The following is a 17,230-nucleotide window of genomic DNA, read 5'->3' on the forward strand; positions in this document are numbered from 1 at the left end:
GTTCCGGCTGGTAGTTTAGGGAGAGAATATCTTCTCTAGTAAGAGTAAGTGTTTGTACTGTGGAGGACACAGGTTGGTCAGCATAGCTAGCCCTAGTCCCGGCCGTGGCACGGACGGGCACAGACGGGCTTGCCTTCGCGTTCGGAAATGGCACATATTTATAGGGAGAGGACGACGCCTAATAAGGGCGTGGCCTCCGCAAAGGGGGCGTGGCCGTATTTCGCGCCGGTAATGGCGAGAAATGAATTAGGTGGCTTTGTTCCCGCTGCAGCGTTAAGATCCGCTGCGCGGGTGCTGGCAAAAGAGTGAAAGCAGGTAGGAGAAGTCTTAAAGGTTTAAAACACACAGAGTAATGGTGACACTCAAAATATTTAAAAACGATAGACAACTCCCGGCTTCCGCCTCAGGAGACACAGTTACTTAAGCGACGCTCGTGTTCAGCGGCGCTTAAATACCTGGCTTGTAGTGGGTGTGGCCTCTGCAAAGGGGGCGTGGCCGTATTTCATGCCGGTAATGGCGAGAAATGAATTAGGTGGCTTTGTTCCCGCTGCAGCGTTAAGATGCGCTGCGCGGGTGCTGGCAAAAGAATGAAAGCAGGTAGGAGAAGTCTTAAAGGTTTAAAACACACAGAGTAATGGTGACACTCAAAATATTTAAAAACGATAGACAACTCCCGGCTTCCGCCTCAGGAGACACAGTTACTTTTCAGTTTTTAAGTAATAACTAATAGGGGAACATTAGTACGGTGGGAGGTAAACAAAAGGGGTTTCATTACCAAAATTAACATGAATTTGTGTTTGTTTCTATGATAGTTCCAAAAGTGGCCTCTGAGGCCTATAAAATCCAGTTACTCTGGCTAACTGAGAGCAAATGCTGGACTGCGCATGCGTGCCTAAAGCCTGCCAGCAAGAGTGAGCTGCCTGTACTCGGATGGGAAGTTCAAGGCTGCATTGCCCTGAAGTTAGGATGATTGCCAAAATATGGACGGTCAAGTGTTCTGAACGTGAGAACATTGCTCGACGTTGCGAGTGAAGGAAGTGACCAGGCCAGAGACTGTTTAAAACAAAAGACTATTATGATTCTGCTGATTCACCGTGAGTTCGATGTTGTAATGGTGAGAAGATGCTCACCCACCCCAATATGTCCAATCAGAACCCGAATTGGTGATCTTAGATACTTTTTAGATAGATTAAGTTAGGAAATTAGTGTATAAAAACCCCTGGTTTTACTTAGAGGGTGTTGCTCTTTCGATTTCCTCTCGAAGTGCTGCTGGACTGAAGATCGATTCCTGGATGTAAGAGACTCTTAACTTTTTCCTCTTGTTTGCTTTTCAGGATATAAGGATAAGATGAGGGCGTTAGTTAGAGATGTTTGGAGAGAATGAATTTGGAACTATCTGTTCTTTGCTAAACTTTTACCTGATTTCTAAATAAATGTATTTTTCTGAGCTCTAAATAAAATGATCATTTTTTAAATAAAGATTAAGATTTTACTTAATAAAGAACTTATTAATGCTTAGATGACAGACATATTAAAGTTTTGCTTTTAATAAAATTGGGAAAATTGAATATTAAAGCTGGTCTTGTGATTTTCCTACGCCTAATTTTCTTTCTAGCAGATCCATTGCCACTATGGTGGTGCGTCTGAATAAATTGAAATGTTTGAATAAAACCATGGTAAAGTGTATAAAATTGTAGGTGTAAATAATAACTGATTCAAATAGGTTTTAGACACTCCATCAAATGTTACAGCATTTCTCCATTGCGTTTCACCAAATTCCTTGAAGCCAAGTGGAAAAGTGAATAGAGTGAAAGTGTAGCGTTATGGGCCCCACTGGTGAATGATTGTCTATTTGAAGGTTTCAGGGAAATGGTGAGTACTGATTAGAAATGATTTTTGGAGTTCCGCTGTAGCAGTTATATCTTGGTAGCAGAGTAGTGGTTGCTAAGGAAATCAGCTAGGGTTATGTATAAAGTGCTATATACAATTTGATGTATATAATTATGACTAATATCTGTTGAGTTCGTATTACGTTATATGTAGTTCAGAAAAGGCTTCCAAGTGTTGCATGAAGCTAGTGCCTCTGTCTGCAGGCAGAGGAAGTGTGGCAAGTAAAGTCGCACAGTGCATTGGTCTGTTTCAGAAAAGGAGTATCGTCGTATACTAAGGTGGTATTGTCGGATATCACTGTTTAGGGACATTAGGTGTGAAAGGATAAATGTATAGTGAGGACAGTCTATGAAATCTTAGCCTTCAAGCACAGGGATCATTGCGTATTCTGATTAAAACTTACTGCAGGGAGAGTAGTAACCTGAGCTTGAAAGAAGGGTAAAGGAGCGGCGTCTACTTTACTAATGATAGAGGAATTCTGTGGTGGGCTAGAGGTGAGCGTTGCCTACTAGTGATACAGAGTTCATGTGTATATGAATAGGGATTTCTGTATGAATGTGTGTAAATGAAATTGCAATACACGTTCTGGTGAAACTCTGGGATTGTCTCTAAGGAGGTGAAAAAGATCTCTGTATGTGCTTTCCTGGAGAAACGAGTTCGTTATTGCCCGATAGAGGGGTATGGTAGGGTAATGCTACTTTATCGACGTGTCTAGAAAATTCTGAAGAGATAAGCGTCGTCTACTCCGGTTACAGAATAGTTGGGTGATTGAGAGATTCTATCACTTTATTAGTGAAACAGGCAAATGGTATTGTTTTGTGTAAGTTACTAACGGATTTTGTAAAATACCTTGTAAATACGGCTTCTTGAAAAAAACCTTTAAAGGAGGGGTCAGTCGGCGCTGCAGGAGCCGGAGCACTGGTGACGTCAAAAGTGTCGCGCTGGGATTGGTCCTCGTGACCAAGACAGAGTAGGAGCTGATTGGTTCATCACAAAAAGCAGCAAAAGCTATTGGTTAAGCACTATAGTGACGTATCGTGTTCTAATTGGTACTTTAGTGCAAACCGCGCTGTGATAGGTTGGTGTTACGGAAACAGCAATAGAATAGTACGCGATCTTTTGAAAGTAGGAGAGTTTACTGAAATTGTCGTACTACTATTATGATGAAGACAAGAAGAAACCTTCATGGTTTAAAAAGCTGAAGAACATGTTTGTAAAAGACAAAGAGGTAGTTACGAGAGAGGGAAAAATACTTCCTTCACCAAAACACCTGCTTCTTATATGATATCGAAATATGGTTACCATACGTGTGTTTGGTTGGAGAATTGGGTGCGGTATTCCAAGGATGATGGTGTGTTAGCTTTTCCAGAAGGAGAATCTTTTGATTTGGCAATATTGAGAAATTTGAGAGATAAAATGATGAAACTTGAACCGAGACCTAGACCAACTCAATTTGAAGCACTGGTTGAGTGGGAAGATGAGATGCATGATCTGGAAAGTGAGAAGTTGAGCAGGCATATCAGACTAAGAGGTAAAGGTCGAGATTTATGGGGAGAAACCCATGAGACTAGAATGCGGAGATGGAGGAATGGTAATATGTGTGATGGCATGTATCCAGTCAGATTGATAGAATAATATGAGGGACGAAATGCACAAAAAAGAAAAAGAATGTTGAATCAGGGAATCAAAGTTATGGTGAAAGCGAATCAGAGGATGCTGTATTAGAAGAAATATTAAATAGGAGACCGCCACCATATCGACCAAGTTCTTTATGGACTACTCCGAATGCTCCAATAGCAGATGAGAGAGTTAGTGAAACGCCAAGACAACCATCAAATTCCCGAGATTTCCCTGAGAGAGTAGAGACAAGATATGTCCCAAGTACACCGATAGGAGAAGCTAGAATTTCAGGTACTAATGTACAGAGTAATCACTCACACAAAATTGCGCTAAGTGCTGAAAGACGAAATGATGTGCAGCCAGATATTTCTGATTATGAACGTTCTGCACATGAACTGATTCAAACCCTTACTAAAAATATGGAAGCTGTAACTGTTCCAGTAACAATAGGACCTGTGATACCTGTTTTTGAAAATCAAAGAATAAAAGAGCCAAGCTTAACAATTCCATTACAACAGAGTCTGCAGAAAGTAAAAGAGAATATTTATCCTGACTTGTCAGAAATAAGGCGGAATGTAAATGTAAATCCACCAGAATTGACTTTTAATCAAAGTTCATTATGCAGATACCCGACAGGAGCAGAATCTGATTCTGCAACCCCAGAGAGAAGTGTAGACAAAATAGATTTAACGCAAACACCTGTAGGACCATCAGATAAAGAATTGAGTGATTGGATTAAAACCTTAAAATTAAAAGAGCAGGAATCAAAAGTGTTGGATGTGGCTAAATTAAAAGTAGATATGGAAGAATTAATCATTGGAACGATTGGGACAGACAGACTAAAAACGTATCAGGATGATGAGCTCCTGTTTTTATGTAAAAGCATAACATGGAAAGCAAAAACAATGTATGATCAGCTAGAAGAGGTAGCAAGTGAGTGTGGAATAGAGTTTTCAAAAATAAAATCATTGCAGAAGACATATCGAGTAGATTTTGCAGAAAGAGACATTGAGAACATGAATACTGCTGGAAGATTAGCCCAGATAAAAGACTTGATTGTGCTGTTGCGAAAATGGGGTGATGTAAGTAAATGGAGGGTTAAGTGGGCAAAGAAGAAAGAAGAAACTAGTGATAAATCCACATTAGCTTTTCCAATCCGAGAAAAAGAGACAGTGGCAACTGAATTCCCTATGAGAGAAATACCTGGAGGAGGATATGTACATGTTCCTTGGAGCAGACAAGACATACTGTCATTCACAAATGATTTTCCTAGGTTGAGAGAGAAACCAGTTGAATGGTACAGACAGGTAGACAGATTTGTAAAAGTGTCAAAAGTTTTATGGATTGATTGAGATGGACTATTTGACATAGTGGTGCCAGCAGACTTATGGACAGAATGTAAAATATCTGTAGATTGGACAAGAGAAGAGTTTCCCAGAAATAAAGTAACAGGAGCTCCATCACCAGATGTAATGTGAAAGTCCGAACAAGTGATAGTGTGGCTGAAAAATAAAATACCACCAAAAGAAACTGATTGGGGAAAATAGACAGGACCACACAAGAGCCGAAAGAAACTGTACATTCTTTTTATGAAAGATTGTTGTTAGTTTTCAAACAGTATAGTGGTTATGAGGAACTGAATGAAAAAGACATGAGTCATTTCATATTTAGATTTGTATATGGTTTGAGACCAGACATTTCAGACATGATTAGACACAGCATGATAGGATGGCAGTCAAGCTCAGTAGATAAAGTACTGAGACAAGCAAAATATTGGAGTGAGGAAATTAATGTGAAACAGAATAAGCTGAAGGAGAAAGCCATGTGGGCACAAGTGAAGGTAGCGGAACAACAAGTAGCGCAAATGGAGAATAAGATTACAGGGAATCAAGGTAGCTTTAAAGGTAAACCCAAATTGGTAGGGAATATTGATGAATTGAAAAAGAAATTACCATGTTTCAATTGCGGCAAGTTAGGGCATTGGAAACGAGAGTGTAAATGTCCACCTAGACTAAATGAAGAAAATACATCATTGAATTCGCAGGTGCAGTTTGAGGTAAATCAGCAGCAACCGCAACAACAGCAGATAGCAAATCAACAAAGTCAGGTGCCACAACAGCCACTGCCATACAGTGTAAACCAGCAGAGATACAGTGCAGAGACAGGATTCAGCGGAGGTGAACAGGTAAAAAAACCGCAAAGAGTGAATGCGTCTCCTCAGTATTGGTTGCAAGAGGAGGATGGCAGTGAGCCGGATGAAAGTTTCTGAAGGTGCCTGAGAGAGGAAGAAGAGTGTGTACTTGGAGCCACTCTAGAGGTAGATCAGTCAGGTCCATTTGTGAGCGGAAAAGTGAATGATGTGGAAATAACTTTCCTAGTGGACACTGGTGCTACCCGTTCCACTGTTAGATCAGTGGAAGTTCAAAATCTTCCTCTCTCGGGAGAGACCATTCAAGTTGTAGGTGTAGCTAATAGACAGATCAAAACTCCTTTAACAAAACCAGTTGAAATAGAAATTGGAACCTTCAAAGACATGCATCGATTTGTGGTGTGCGATTGCAGTCCCGTTAATTTGCTAGGCAGGGATATATTGTGCAAGATTAAATGTGCCATATACTGTTCACCGGATGGCATAGAATTGCAAACTCCAGATGAAGATAGTTTGTATAAAATGACAATGCTCTTGATTGAGGCAGAGCGGGATAAACTATTTCCTGTTTTTGACAAAGAAAAGATTCCTGTTGAATTGAAAGAGACAGTGAAAGAAAAAGTGTGGGATTTCACTGGAAAAGATATAGGTTTGATGAAAGGGGTTGATCCTGTGAAAGTTACAGTAAAAGAAGGTGCAAGTTACCCAAATATACCTTAGTATAAAATAACTACAGAAGTAATTGAAGGAATAACTCCAGTGATTGATAAAATGATTGAGCAGGGAATTCTGAGAGAAATAGAAAGCAGTCCTTGCAATTCACCAATTATGGGATTGAAAAAGCCAAATGGAACTTTTAGAATTGTGCAAGACCTGAGAAAGGTTGATAAAATTGTTGTCCCATGTTGTCCGATTGCTCCGAATCCAGCAGTGATTTTGTACCAAATTCCTCATGATGCAGAATGGTACACTGTGATTGATCTGTGCAATGCGTTCTTTACTGTTCCATTGCATTCAGAAAGCCAACCAATGTTTGTGTTCCGTTTCCAGAATCGTATCCTAGCATGGTGTAGAATTCCGCAAGGGTACATTAAGAGTCTATCGATTTTTAATCAGCTACTAAAGAAATCGTTAGAAAATCTGAGCATGCCTGGAGAGTCTGTGTTAGTACAGTACATTGATGATCTTTTGGTTGCATCAAAAACAAAGGATACATGTGTAACTGATACTGTAGCGTTGTTAAATCATTTGGCTGAGGAGTGACATAAAGTGTCTCCATCAAAATTGCAGTTTTGTCAAAATGAGGTACAATACTTAGGTCACAAGATTGCTAAGGGAATCAGACAGGTCACAATTGAAAGAATCAAAATGATACAAGGAATGCAACCACCTAAAACTCAAAGACAGGTGAGAATGTTTTTGAGAATGATAGGGTATTGTAGACGGTGGATTAGTGGATTTTCATTGATTGCAAAACCTTTACAGAGATTGACAAAAGCAGACATCGGAGATCCAATTGTTCTGACCAAAACAGAGATCGAAGCATTTGAACAGTTGAAAACTAAATTGTGTGAAGCACCAGCTTTAGGAATGCCTGATTATGAGAAAGAATTTGAACTGTACTGCAGTGAGCGAGAAGGATGTGCTTTGTCAGTATTGGTTCAGAGACATGGAAAATTGAGAAAACAAATTGCGTATTTCTCAGCTGTTTTGGACCCTGTTGCAAAAGCTTTGCCAGGTTGTCTGAAAGCAGTAGCAGCAACCAGTGTAAGTCTGGAGCAAAGTGAAGGAATAGTGATAGGATTTCCTGTGAGGGTATATGTACCTCATTCTGTGGAGATTCTCCTCACTAGAGCAAAGACACAGTACATGACCAATAGCAAAATGACCCGTTATGAGAAAATAATTTTGGGAGCTGAGAATGTAACTATCACCAGATGTGGGAATGTTAATCCTTCAACATTGTTACCTGATACCATAGAGGCAGAAGTGAAAGGTGAGCTTGATCACAAGTGTTTGGATGTTCTGGAGTATTGTATAAAACCCCGACCAGACATTAGAGATGAACCTTTACCTGAATCAGATTGTGTAATGTTTGTGGATGGATCATGCTTGAGAACAGAGAGTGGTGTTCTAAGTGCTGCATATGCCGTCTGTACAGTGGCAGAAGTGCTGGAAGCATCTTGTTTGAAAGGAATTTATTCTGCTCAAGTAGCGGAGTTGATTACTTTGATACAAGCATGTGAACTGGGTAGAGAGGTGAAAGTAACTATAGTGACTGACAGTCAATATGGTAACGGAGTTGTTCATGATTATGGGCAGCTCTGGTCCCAAAGAGGTTATTTGACCTCTGCAGGAACACCTATTCGAAATGCTGAATTTGTGAAGACACTAATAGATGTGATACAGCTACCTGAGAAGATAGCAGTGGTAAAGTGTTCAGCTCACAAAAAGAGTGAGGATTACATTACTCGTGGAAACAAATATGCAGATGCAATTGCAAAGCATTGTACTAAAAGTCAAATTTCAATCAATCGAGAAAAGTTAAAAGAACATGTTTCGAGTCCTTTAATGCTAACCACTGTAGTTGAGACTTGGCAGGAAGTGAAACAGATGCAGGAAGAGGCAGAAGCAGAGGAAAGGGATATTTGGCTAAAATCAGGATGCAGACAAAGAGAGGAAGATGAAATTTGGGTTTACAAAGATGAAAGACCAGTAATGCCCGATAGCATAATCTCAGACATGGCCCGAATGTACCATGGTCAGGCCCACATTAGTAGAGATGCTATGATTCGTCTCTTTAGACAGACTTGGTATAATCCCAAATTCAGGATGATTGCTGAGAGCTTGTGCCAGAGGTGTTTGGTATGTCAGCAATTTAATCCTAACAGGAGAACCATTGTAAGTTCGGGAACCATAGGACGGGAGGGTGGTCCATTTACAAGGGTTCAGATGGATTTTGTTGAACTGCCTCCATGCAACAGACTCAGATATATTCTTGTGATAATCTGTTTGTTCTCTCGATGGGTGGAAGCTTTCCCCACGTGAAGAAACGATGGGTTGACTGTTGCTAAACTGTTCTTGCGTGAGATAATACCACGTTTCGGGTTCCTGGTGGCGATTGAGTCAGACCGAGGCCCTCATTGCCAATATGAGCTTATGCAGATGATCTGTGAAGCTCTGGACATTCGCCAGAAGCTGCATTGTGCTTACAGACCTGAGGCTTCAGGAGTAGTTGAACAGGTGAATGGAACAATTAAATACAGAATTGCAAAGATGTGTCTGGCAACAGGACTTAAGTGGCCCAATGCCTTGCCACTTGTTTTAATGACACTAAGAAGCATACCTGACAGGAAAACTGGATTAAGTCCACATGAGATTTTGATGGGCAGGGTGATAAGACAGGCCTACGTACCAGTTGATAAGTTGTTGACAATTAATGATGACATCATACTGGATTACTGCAAAAATCTGTCTGATGTGGTAACTTCTGTGCTCCACCAGGTGGGAACTGAGACAAATTCCAAAAAGAAAAATCCAGCTCATGATTTAGTCCCTGGAGACTGGGTTCGAGTGAAAGTGCATCGCAGGAGAAATTGTTTGGTACCTCGGTGGCAGAGGCCACGTCAAGTTATCTTGGTCAGTACTACTGCAGTTAAATGTGCTGGACTGAAAAGGTGGGTTCATGCTAGTCACACCATTTGTGTGCCTGAACCTGAATACCCATACGACGGTGAAAGTACAACTGACTCTGATTCTGAAGCTGAATCAGAAAAAACTCCAGATACTGAAGATCGACAGGAACGTCAACATCTGGAAGTATCAGAAGCCAGTTCTGCGTCTGAAGGTGAAGGTGAAAGGGAGATTGTGGAAATACCAGATTCAGAAGATCAATCTGAAGATCGAGAATCAGTAAAGACAGACACCAGTAAAGACGCAAAAGAAAGTGAAGAGAAAGCTGTTGGAAAGGAGAAAACTAAAAAGCAAGCTGAAAACTCTGAAAGCAGGAACGGAAATCCTGAGACTGGGGAAGAGGAAGTAACTCACGATAAAGATGAGATTCCAAGTACCAGTTATGAAGGTGTTCCTAACAGAGTAGCAGAAGAGAAGGCTGAGTCTGATGAAGACAAAGACATTGTAAAAATAATAATCAATGATACAGTTGAAGATACTGAAAGCGAAACTGATGACAGTGCAGACGAAACTCCATTAAGAAAAAGCCCAAGACAAAGAGCTTGGAGAGTGGAGCATAACACAGTAGAGCCAAAGACTAAGAAAGTCTGCAATGGAGATAACTGGCCTAAGGAAACCGGTGGATTGAGATTTAAAATAGTGAATAAAACAAAAGAACCAGAAGAGCAAGTGAATGAGATCACTAGCCAGAAAGAAACATTGGGAAAGAAAATAGAGACTATTTAAAGGCCAAAAAGAGTAAGACGTCCGAATCAGAGGTATATATCACCTGAGTGAACGTACATTGTCCTACCACCAATTGTTGAGGTTAATAGCAGTCAAGAAAACCTGTACAACCCAAAGACGATTGGGAACAGTGAGTAAAGAAGTCAACTTTAGAGAAAAGAGATAAGTGCTCAAAGTATATGATATTAAAGTAAAAAGTTTGAAGTCCTGTGTGACAGATATTGTAAATATAGAAGAGGTCGGAGTTGACATAAGGTTGAAGAAAAATTTGTTAGAAAAACCTAACTATAGTATATTTTAGAATAGGATTGACACAATGTCGAAGAAAACTTGTTAGTGAACTGAGTAGTGTGCAACTTGTAAGTGACATAAGGTCGAAGAAAACTGTGTTAGAGGAAAATGGCAATGAATAACCATAAAATGAAATGTTCTATTTTTAGAAAATGGTGTAGATGTTGTTCAATATGTATGGGATTGTTGATAGTATTGTGGGTAATTTTAGCTATTTTAATTCCTTTCCAAGACAATTTAACAAAATTAAAACCAAATGTGAGTTCAAATAAGCCAAGTGAGAAAGAAAAAGTTCATGAGACCCATGTGTACAAACCAGAGTTGCATCAAGATAAGTCAATTAGTGACTTTACGAAAAACACTTTTTCAAAGTTATTCCTTGAGTACATTAAAACTATGAATGTTGATGATTGTTATGTTTGTGTAAAATTGCCAGCATCAGTGTCAGAAGGGGTGACCTATCACCACCTTCCTCTTACATATGGAGTAACTGGTAGTGTAATTGCAAGTTTGTTTTATCAGACCGGGAAATTGGAATATCATTAATCCAATGTAGATGAAATATTTGCAAAATTAAAAATTGATAGTACGTTGAATAAAAGAAAACCTGCAAAAGAAATGGGAGAATATTTCTTAGAATTAGATGAATTGACACATGTGTATGCTTTTAACAATAGTTTGACATGCAAAATGAGAATTGAAGAGAATGCATTTTTAAACATGGTTGAGGAAAAAAGGATTGCTTACAAACGAAATGAAACATGCAAAATCTAAATATTTTACATTTGATGATGAGAATATTGAGGATAAAAATGTGAATGTAGCCATTAATATAGATGCTCCAATGTTAGGGAAATTGTGTATTAGGAGAGACAATTCAATGTATGATAATTATTTTGTGGGTGCAAGTCAATGCAAAGACCCCTATAGAATTATAGGGGGTTGGGGATTTAAAGGAGGAGATGATCCTGTTTTTCCTGGAATTTATTTTATTTGTGGGAATAGAGCTTATTATAGGTTACCAGACGATTGGTATGGGACATGTTATGTGGGTTTGGTCTTTCCTAAAATTTTTCATGTCGATAGAGGTACTAATGGAAAGCATGAGATAGGTAAAGTTCTAAGTCGAAAAAGAAGAGAGAGTGTGTTAGAAATAATAGGTGATGTATTTGGAGCACTGATACCAGCAGTGGGAATTTCGTTTAATGCAAATAGAATCAGAAAATTGTCCACAATATTTGATCGATTATCAACAGACACAGCAGGAGGGTTCCTGATGGTTAATACTGAAATGATTGCTATGAGAGCTATGGTTATGCAAAATCGACTTGCCCTTGATATAATTTTAGCAAAAGAGGGAGGAGTATGTGGGATTTTAAAAGTGCAACATTGTTGTACTTATATCCCAGATGAAAGTCAGAATATTGAAAAGTATATTATAAATATTACAGATTTGCATAAAGAAATGGAACCACTGGAGGTTGAAGGTGTCCTTGAAAAGCTTGGCAAAAGTTTCTCAGCAATTAAGCATTGGTTCCAAGAAATAGGTAGTTCAATTATAGGTAAAATACTAATACCGATAACAATTTTAGTGATAGTGATTTTCCTGATAAGATTATGTTGTATATATAAAGGGGGAAGTGGTTTTAGAAAAGTGATAAAGAGAACAAATCTAGAACGAAAAGCAAGGGAAAGAGAAAAGAATGAGATAGAAATGGAAGAAATAAGAGAGAAGATTTTCAAAGATTCAAAGGAGAAAGATACTAGAGTATAGATGATATTAAACTGAAGAATTCGAAACATGTTCTGCAAAATTTTCCAAAATTTTGAGAGATGTTTGGTGATAAAATTACCAGATGAGGGAATTGATGGAGCAAGGTGACAAAACAAAATTTTGTGTACCCCTTGTGAAATCAATGTTCCATAACGTTAATATTTACTAACGGTGTGTTGTGGTAAAATAACCAACCATAGTACCATAGTACCAGATGCACAGTACACGAACATTTGGGGAATACTAATTTTGCATGCATGAGCAAAATAATTAACTCATTTGTGTTGTTATTGTGTTGTGAACTAATGCACAGCTTAAAGATAAGTAAACGCAATGTGAATGTGCTTATGGTACACGTTATTGTGCTAAAAGTCGTGGGATATCTAAGTATGAAATGCATTTATGTGGCTTACCTGCTAGATAATAACTAATAGGGAAACATTAGTACGGTGGGAGGTAAACAGAAGGGGTTTCATTACCAAAATTAACATGAATTTGTGTTTGTTTCTATGATAGTTCCAAAAGTGGCCTCAGAGGCGTATAAAATCTGGTTACTCTGGCTAACTGAGAGCAACTGCTGGACTGCGCATGCGTGCCTAAAGCCTGCCAGCAAGAGTGAGCTGCCTGTACTTGGATGGGAAATTCAAGGCTGCATTGCCCTGAAGTTAGGATGATTGCCAAAATATGGACGGTCAAGTGTTCTGAACGTGAGAACATTGCTCGACGTTGCGAGTGAAGGAAGTGACCAGGCCAGAGACTGTTTAAAACAAAAGACTATTATGATTCTGCTGATTCACCGTGAGTTCGATGTTGTAATGGTGAGAAGATGCTCACCCACCCCAAATTGTCCAATCAGAACCCGAATTGGTGATGTTAGATACTTTTTAGATAGATTAAGTTAGTAAATTAGTGTATAAAACCCCCTGGTTTTACTTAGAGGGGGTCGCTCTTTCGATTTCCTCTCGAAGTGCTGCTGGACTGAAGATCGATTCCTGGATGTAAGAGACTCTTAACTTTTTCCTCTTGTTTGCTTTTCAGGATATAAGGATACGATGAGGGCGTTAGTTAGGGATGTTAGGAGAGAATGAATTTGGAACTATCTGTTCTTTGCTAAACTTTTAACTGATTTCTAAATAAATGACTTTTTCTGAGCTCTAAATAAAATGATCATTTTTGAAATAAAGATTAAGAATTTACTTAATAAAGAACTTATTAATGCTTAGATGACAGATATATTAAAGTTTTGCTGTTAATAAAATTGGGAAAATGAAATATTAAAGCTGGTCTTGTGATTTTCCAATGCCTAATTTTCTTTCTAGCAGATCCATTGCCACTAGTGGTGCATCTGAATAAATTGAAATGTTTGAATAAAACCATGGTAAAGTGTATAAAATTGTAGGTGTAAATAATAACTGATTAAAATAGATTTTAGGCACTCCACCAAATGTTACAGCATTTCTCTATTGCGTTTCACCAAATTTCTTGAAGCCAAGTGAAAACGTGAATAGAGTGAAAGTGTAGTGTTATGGGCCCCACTAACGAATGATTGTGTATTTGAAGGTTTCAGGGAAATGGTGAGTACTGATCAGAAATTATTTTTGGAGTTCTGCTGTAGCATATCCACTGTATTGGGGGGAGGGGCTGAGTTAGAAGGCCACCCCTGAATTGGGGAAAATGAATTGGATTTTCCAAACAGCATTATTTCTGTTTTTGCACTATTGCATTTAAGTTGATTCAGTTTAATCCAATCCATTGCTGCTGTTAGGCAGCGATTACATTTCTGTTCTGCTACTGAAGAGTTTTTGCCAAGTGTAATATTCATCTGTGAATTATCTGCATAGGCTATGGATTCAACATCAAATGTGGACAGTAGGGTGAGGAGTGGTGCCATATAGATTTTAAAAAGAGTTGGACTCAGGGATGAACCCTGAGGTACTCCTGAAGGCACCCGTTTTTCCTCAGATTTATAACTACCCAGTGCTATTACCTGGTGCCTGTTTTCCAAAAAAGATGTGATCCACGCTAATGCGTTGTTTGTGATTCTGCTGTGTGCAGCCCTATCTCTCAAAATATCATGAGCAACAGTATCAAATGCAGCCGAGAGATCCAACAGAACCAGCACTAAACCCTTGCCTTGATCAAGGGCCAATTTCAGGGTTTCAGATGTATGGAGCAGCACTGTCTCTGTTGAATGACCCGGTCTGAAACCCGATTGCTTGGGGTGTAATATATTGGCATTTTGCAAAAAATCGTTTATTTGTGTATTTACTAATTTCTCCGTTATTTTACTCAGGCATGGCAGTAGTGAAATTGGTCTAAGATTGGAAAGAGTGGTAGGGTCAGGGATTTTCTTTTTTTGAAGAGGCTTTACATCTGCAATTTTCCAGTTTTCAGGAATTTTTGCCAACTTGAAAGTTGAATTATTATCTGGTTGACAATTGGATGTATGATGTCTACCAGTGCGAGTAGAACTTTGGGGGGACAGGGGTCGAACGGGGAACCCGACTTATAGGACAGAATGGCTTGTCTAGATTATTCCAAATTAACCTCTTTAAATCAGGTGAGTTCGCTATTGATTTCTCTGAGTTGATTGTCATTAGGAGAAAAAACATCCGTAAAGTCTTTCCTAAGGTCTATGATTTCTTTCTCAAAGAAATCCGCAATTTTATCACATAGATCTTGTGAAGGAGGGATTTCTTGTTCAAAACAGTTAGGACTGATAAAAGATTTAACAATATTAAAAATAGTTTTTTGGTTGTCAGCCTTGTTAATTAGATTGGAGTAGTATGCCCTTTTGTCTACTCTAATTTGCTGATGGTATGCTCTAAGTGCTGATTTAAAAGACTCCATAACGTCTGGTTTGTAGTCTTTCCTCCATAGTTTTTCCTGTTTTTTCATTGATTTTGTAGGTCTTTTAGATGGGGGTGAACCACGGGGCTGGCTCTTTCTTACTGCTTTTTTTCTTGAAGGGGCTAAGGGTGCCAGAGTTTTTTCCAGGGACAACATCCAAGAGCTGATCATTGCCTATTAGGGAGTTTCCTGTAAAAGTAGGTTTCCTGGCTTCTGCTACATGTTGTAGGTCGGGATTTGAGAGCATGCTATTCCATCTTCGAGTTTGAGCACAACCGTGTTGACTGGGGTATCTTTCTTGTAGATCATTTTTCTGGTCGAATTTAAATGGAATTAACTTGTGGTCTGACCATGTTAAAGGGACTGTGGGATCGATGGTAAGGCTGACAGTGTTGGTACATATCCCATCAAGGGTATGACCTGCACAGTGTGTAGACCCCTCTACCTGTTGCTTTAGCCCCAGGGTATTTTTAATTTCTATAAAGCTTTTTGTATTAGAAGGGTAAGCTGTTTCCAGATGGAGATTAAAATCGCCTAAAATAGTGAAGTTGGGTTAACCTGACCGCTAGGGGTCTTATACTTTCCCCTAGGGTATCTAGAAAGTCTAGGGCAGATCCTGGGGGCCTATAGAGTGGAGCTCCTGCGAACGTAGTGCAGCTGTCTAGCTTAAAATTAAAACCAAAAGTTTCCGCCTTCTTAAGTTCGTTTATGTTGAAGGTAGAGCATTTCAGGTGATCTTTATAAATTATAGCTATGCCTCCTCCTCTTTGCCCAGTTCTATCCAGTCTAGAGATGGTGTAGCCGGGAGTAAGGGCTTGTACTACATCGGGATTTGAGCATTCTGTTAGCCAAGTTTCTGTTATGAAGAGGTTCTGATTTACCAGCATATCCTGGATATGTAGTGCATTTTTTGCTAGAGATCTCGCATTTATAAGTCCATAGCACATCTGTTTGACATTACTCGTGATCTCAGGGGGAGCAGGGCGTCCGGCCACCCTTTGGTGCTTATGATTAAAGGTAGGTTTACATGTGCGGCATACTAAGGGGCCATTACTATACTCCACCTGCGGGAGAGCTTGACAGATTTTGGTTGATGAATTAAGTGTCAAGAGCTTTTCCCTGGTATATGAGAGCTCTGGTCGAAAAACCGGCAACGTTTCTGATCCTGGGCGCTGACCGGGCACAGACGGGCTTGCCTTAGGCTCGCCCGCTGCACGCGTCCGCTGCGCGCCCGGTGCAGCAGCTGATTAAAATCCCCTCGGGTCTCCCGCCACTCGCACTGCAGGAACAGGAAGTGGGAGTGTCCTCTGTGGGAGGGGCTGCGTTTCTCTGCTCAATCGGCCATAGTAACGCCGCGGCAGACCGGAAACGCAGTCTCTAGCAGAAATTAGATTGATGCAAAAAAACAACATGAGTATTAAAACCAATGCGGACAATATGCAGGCTAAGAGCTTCCCCCAATTGTGCTAGGGTCAAAGAGAGTGCCCTAAAACATCAAGAGAACGAGTGCAGTAATTAACAGAACACGATTTAAAATAGTGGATCATAGAACATAAAGCAACAGTTTCAACGTTTTTAGGTTTCCCTATTGTCAGACCTGTGTTCGCAGGCAATGTGACTGCAGCACCATTAATAAGAAAACGATTTACAAGCCTGTTTAGAAAATCACTCAGAGCAAATGTAAACAATGCTGCAAGTGAAAAGCACTGGTAACCAATGAAAACACAAGTACTGACATCATTACCTAAAATTGCCACCATGTGTGGAGATTAGTAATTGGCCGGTGCTCTCACGTAGGGCTCAAACAAAAGTACAACACAAATGCCAATACTGAATTTGACTTTCTCTGTTTGAACGAGCTCTATGAAACAAAATATAAAGGCCTGTTTATTTATAACGTCACTGATTTATTTGCATACAAATTTCACTAATCAATTTGTTTTTTATTTTCTATATTTTGTCAATAACAAGACTTTTTTTGTGCATCACATATTATATACAATTAAATACAAAAATACACACTCTACTTTACAAATCTACAGTTCATTCACTCCAAATTTGGCCAATCCATACATACTACACTCTTTCCAACCACACTCAGTACCACATAAAACAAACACACTTTTGAGGTATGGCCTTTCGTCAAAGAAGTTAGATTCTTCAATTAATGTACCCCAATTTTATTAAAACAGTAACCTAAATAACAAAAAAAGGTCTATTGGAAACCAATTCTCTGG

The 17,230-nt window shown here is 39.4% G+C and overlaps 1 protein-coding gene across 1 annotated transcript; it reads left to right on the forward strand.

The window, feature by feature from the left end:
• Nucleotides 1–2,832: 2,832 nt before the first annotated feature.
• Nucleotides 2,833–5,356, forward strand: LOC144767339 (uncharacterized). Its single transcript, XM_078650819.1, has 2 exons — nucleotides 2,833–5,086; nucleotides 5,134–5,356. Exon 1 carries the CDS (start codon nucleotides 3,930–3,932, stop codon nucleotides 4,860–4,862), a length of 933 nt encoding a protein of 310 aa, XP_078506945.1. The 5' UTR covers nucleotides 2,833–3,929; the 3' UTR covers nucleotides 4,863–5,086; nucleotides 5,134–5,356.
• Nucleotides 5,357–17,230: the final 11,874 nt, after the last annotated feature.

Source organism: Lissotriton helveticus, chromosome 7, assembly GCF_964261635.1.
Source record: "Lissotriton helveticus chromosome 7, aLisHel1.1, whole genome shotgun sequence".
NCBI lineage: Eukaryota > Metazoa > Chordata > Amphibia > Caudata > Salamandridae > Lissotriton > Lissotriton helveticus.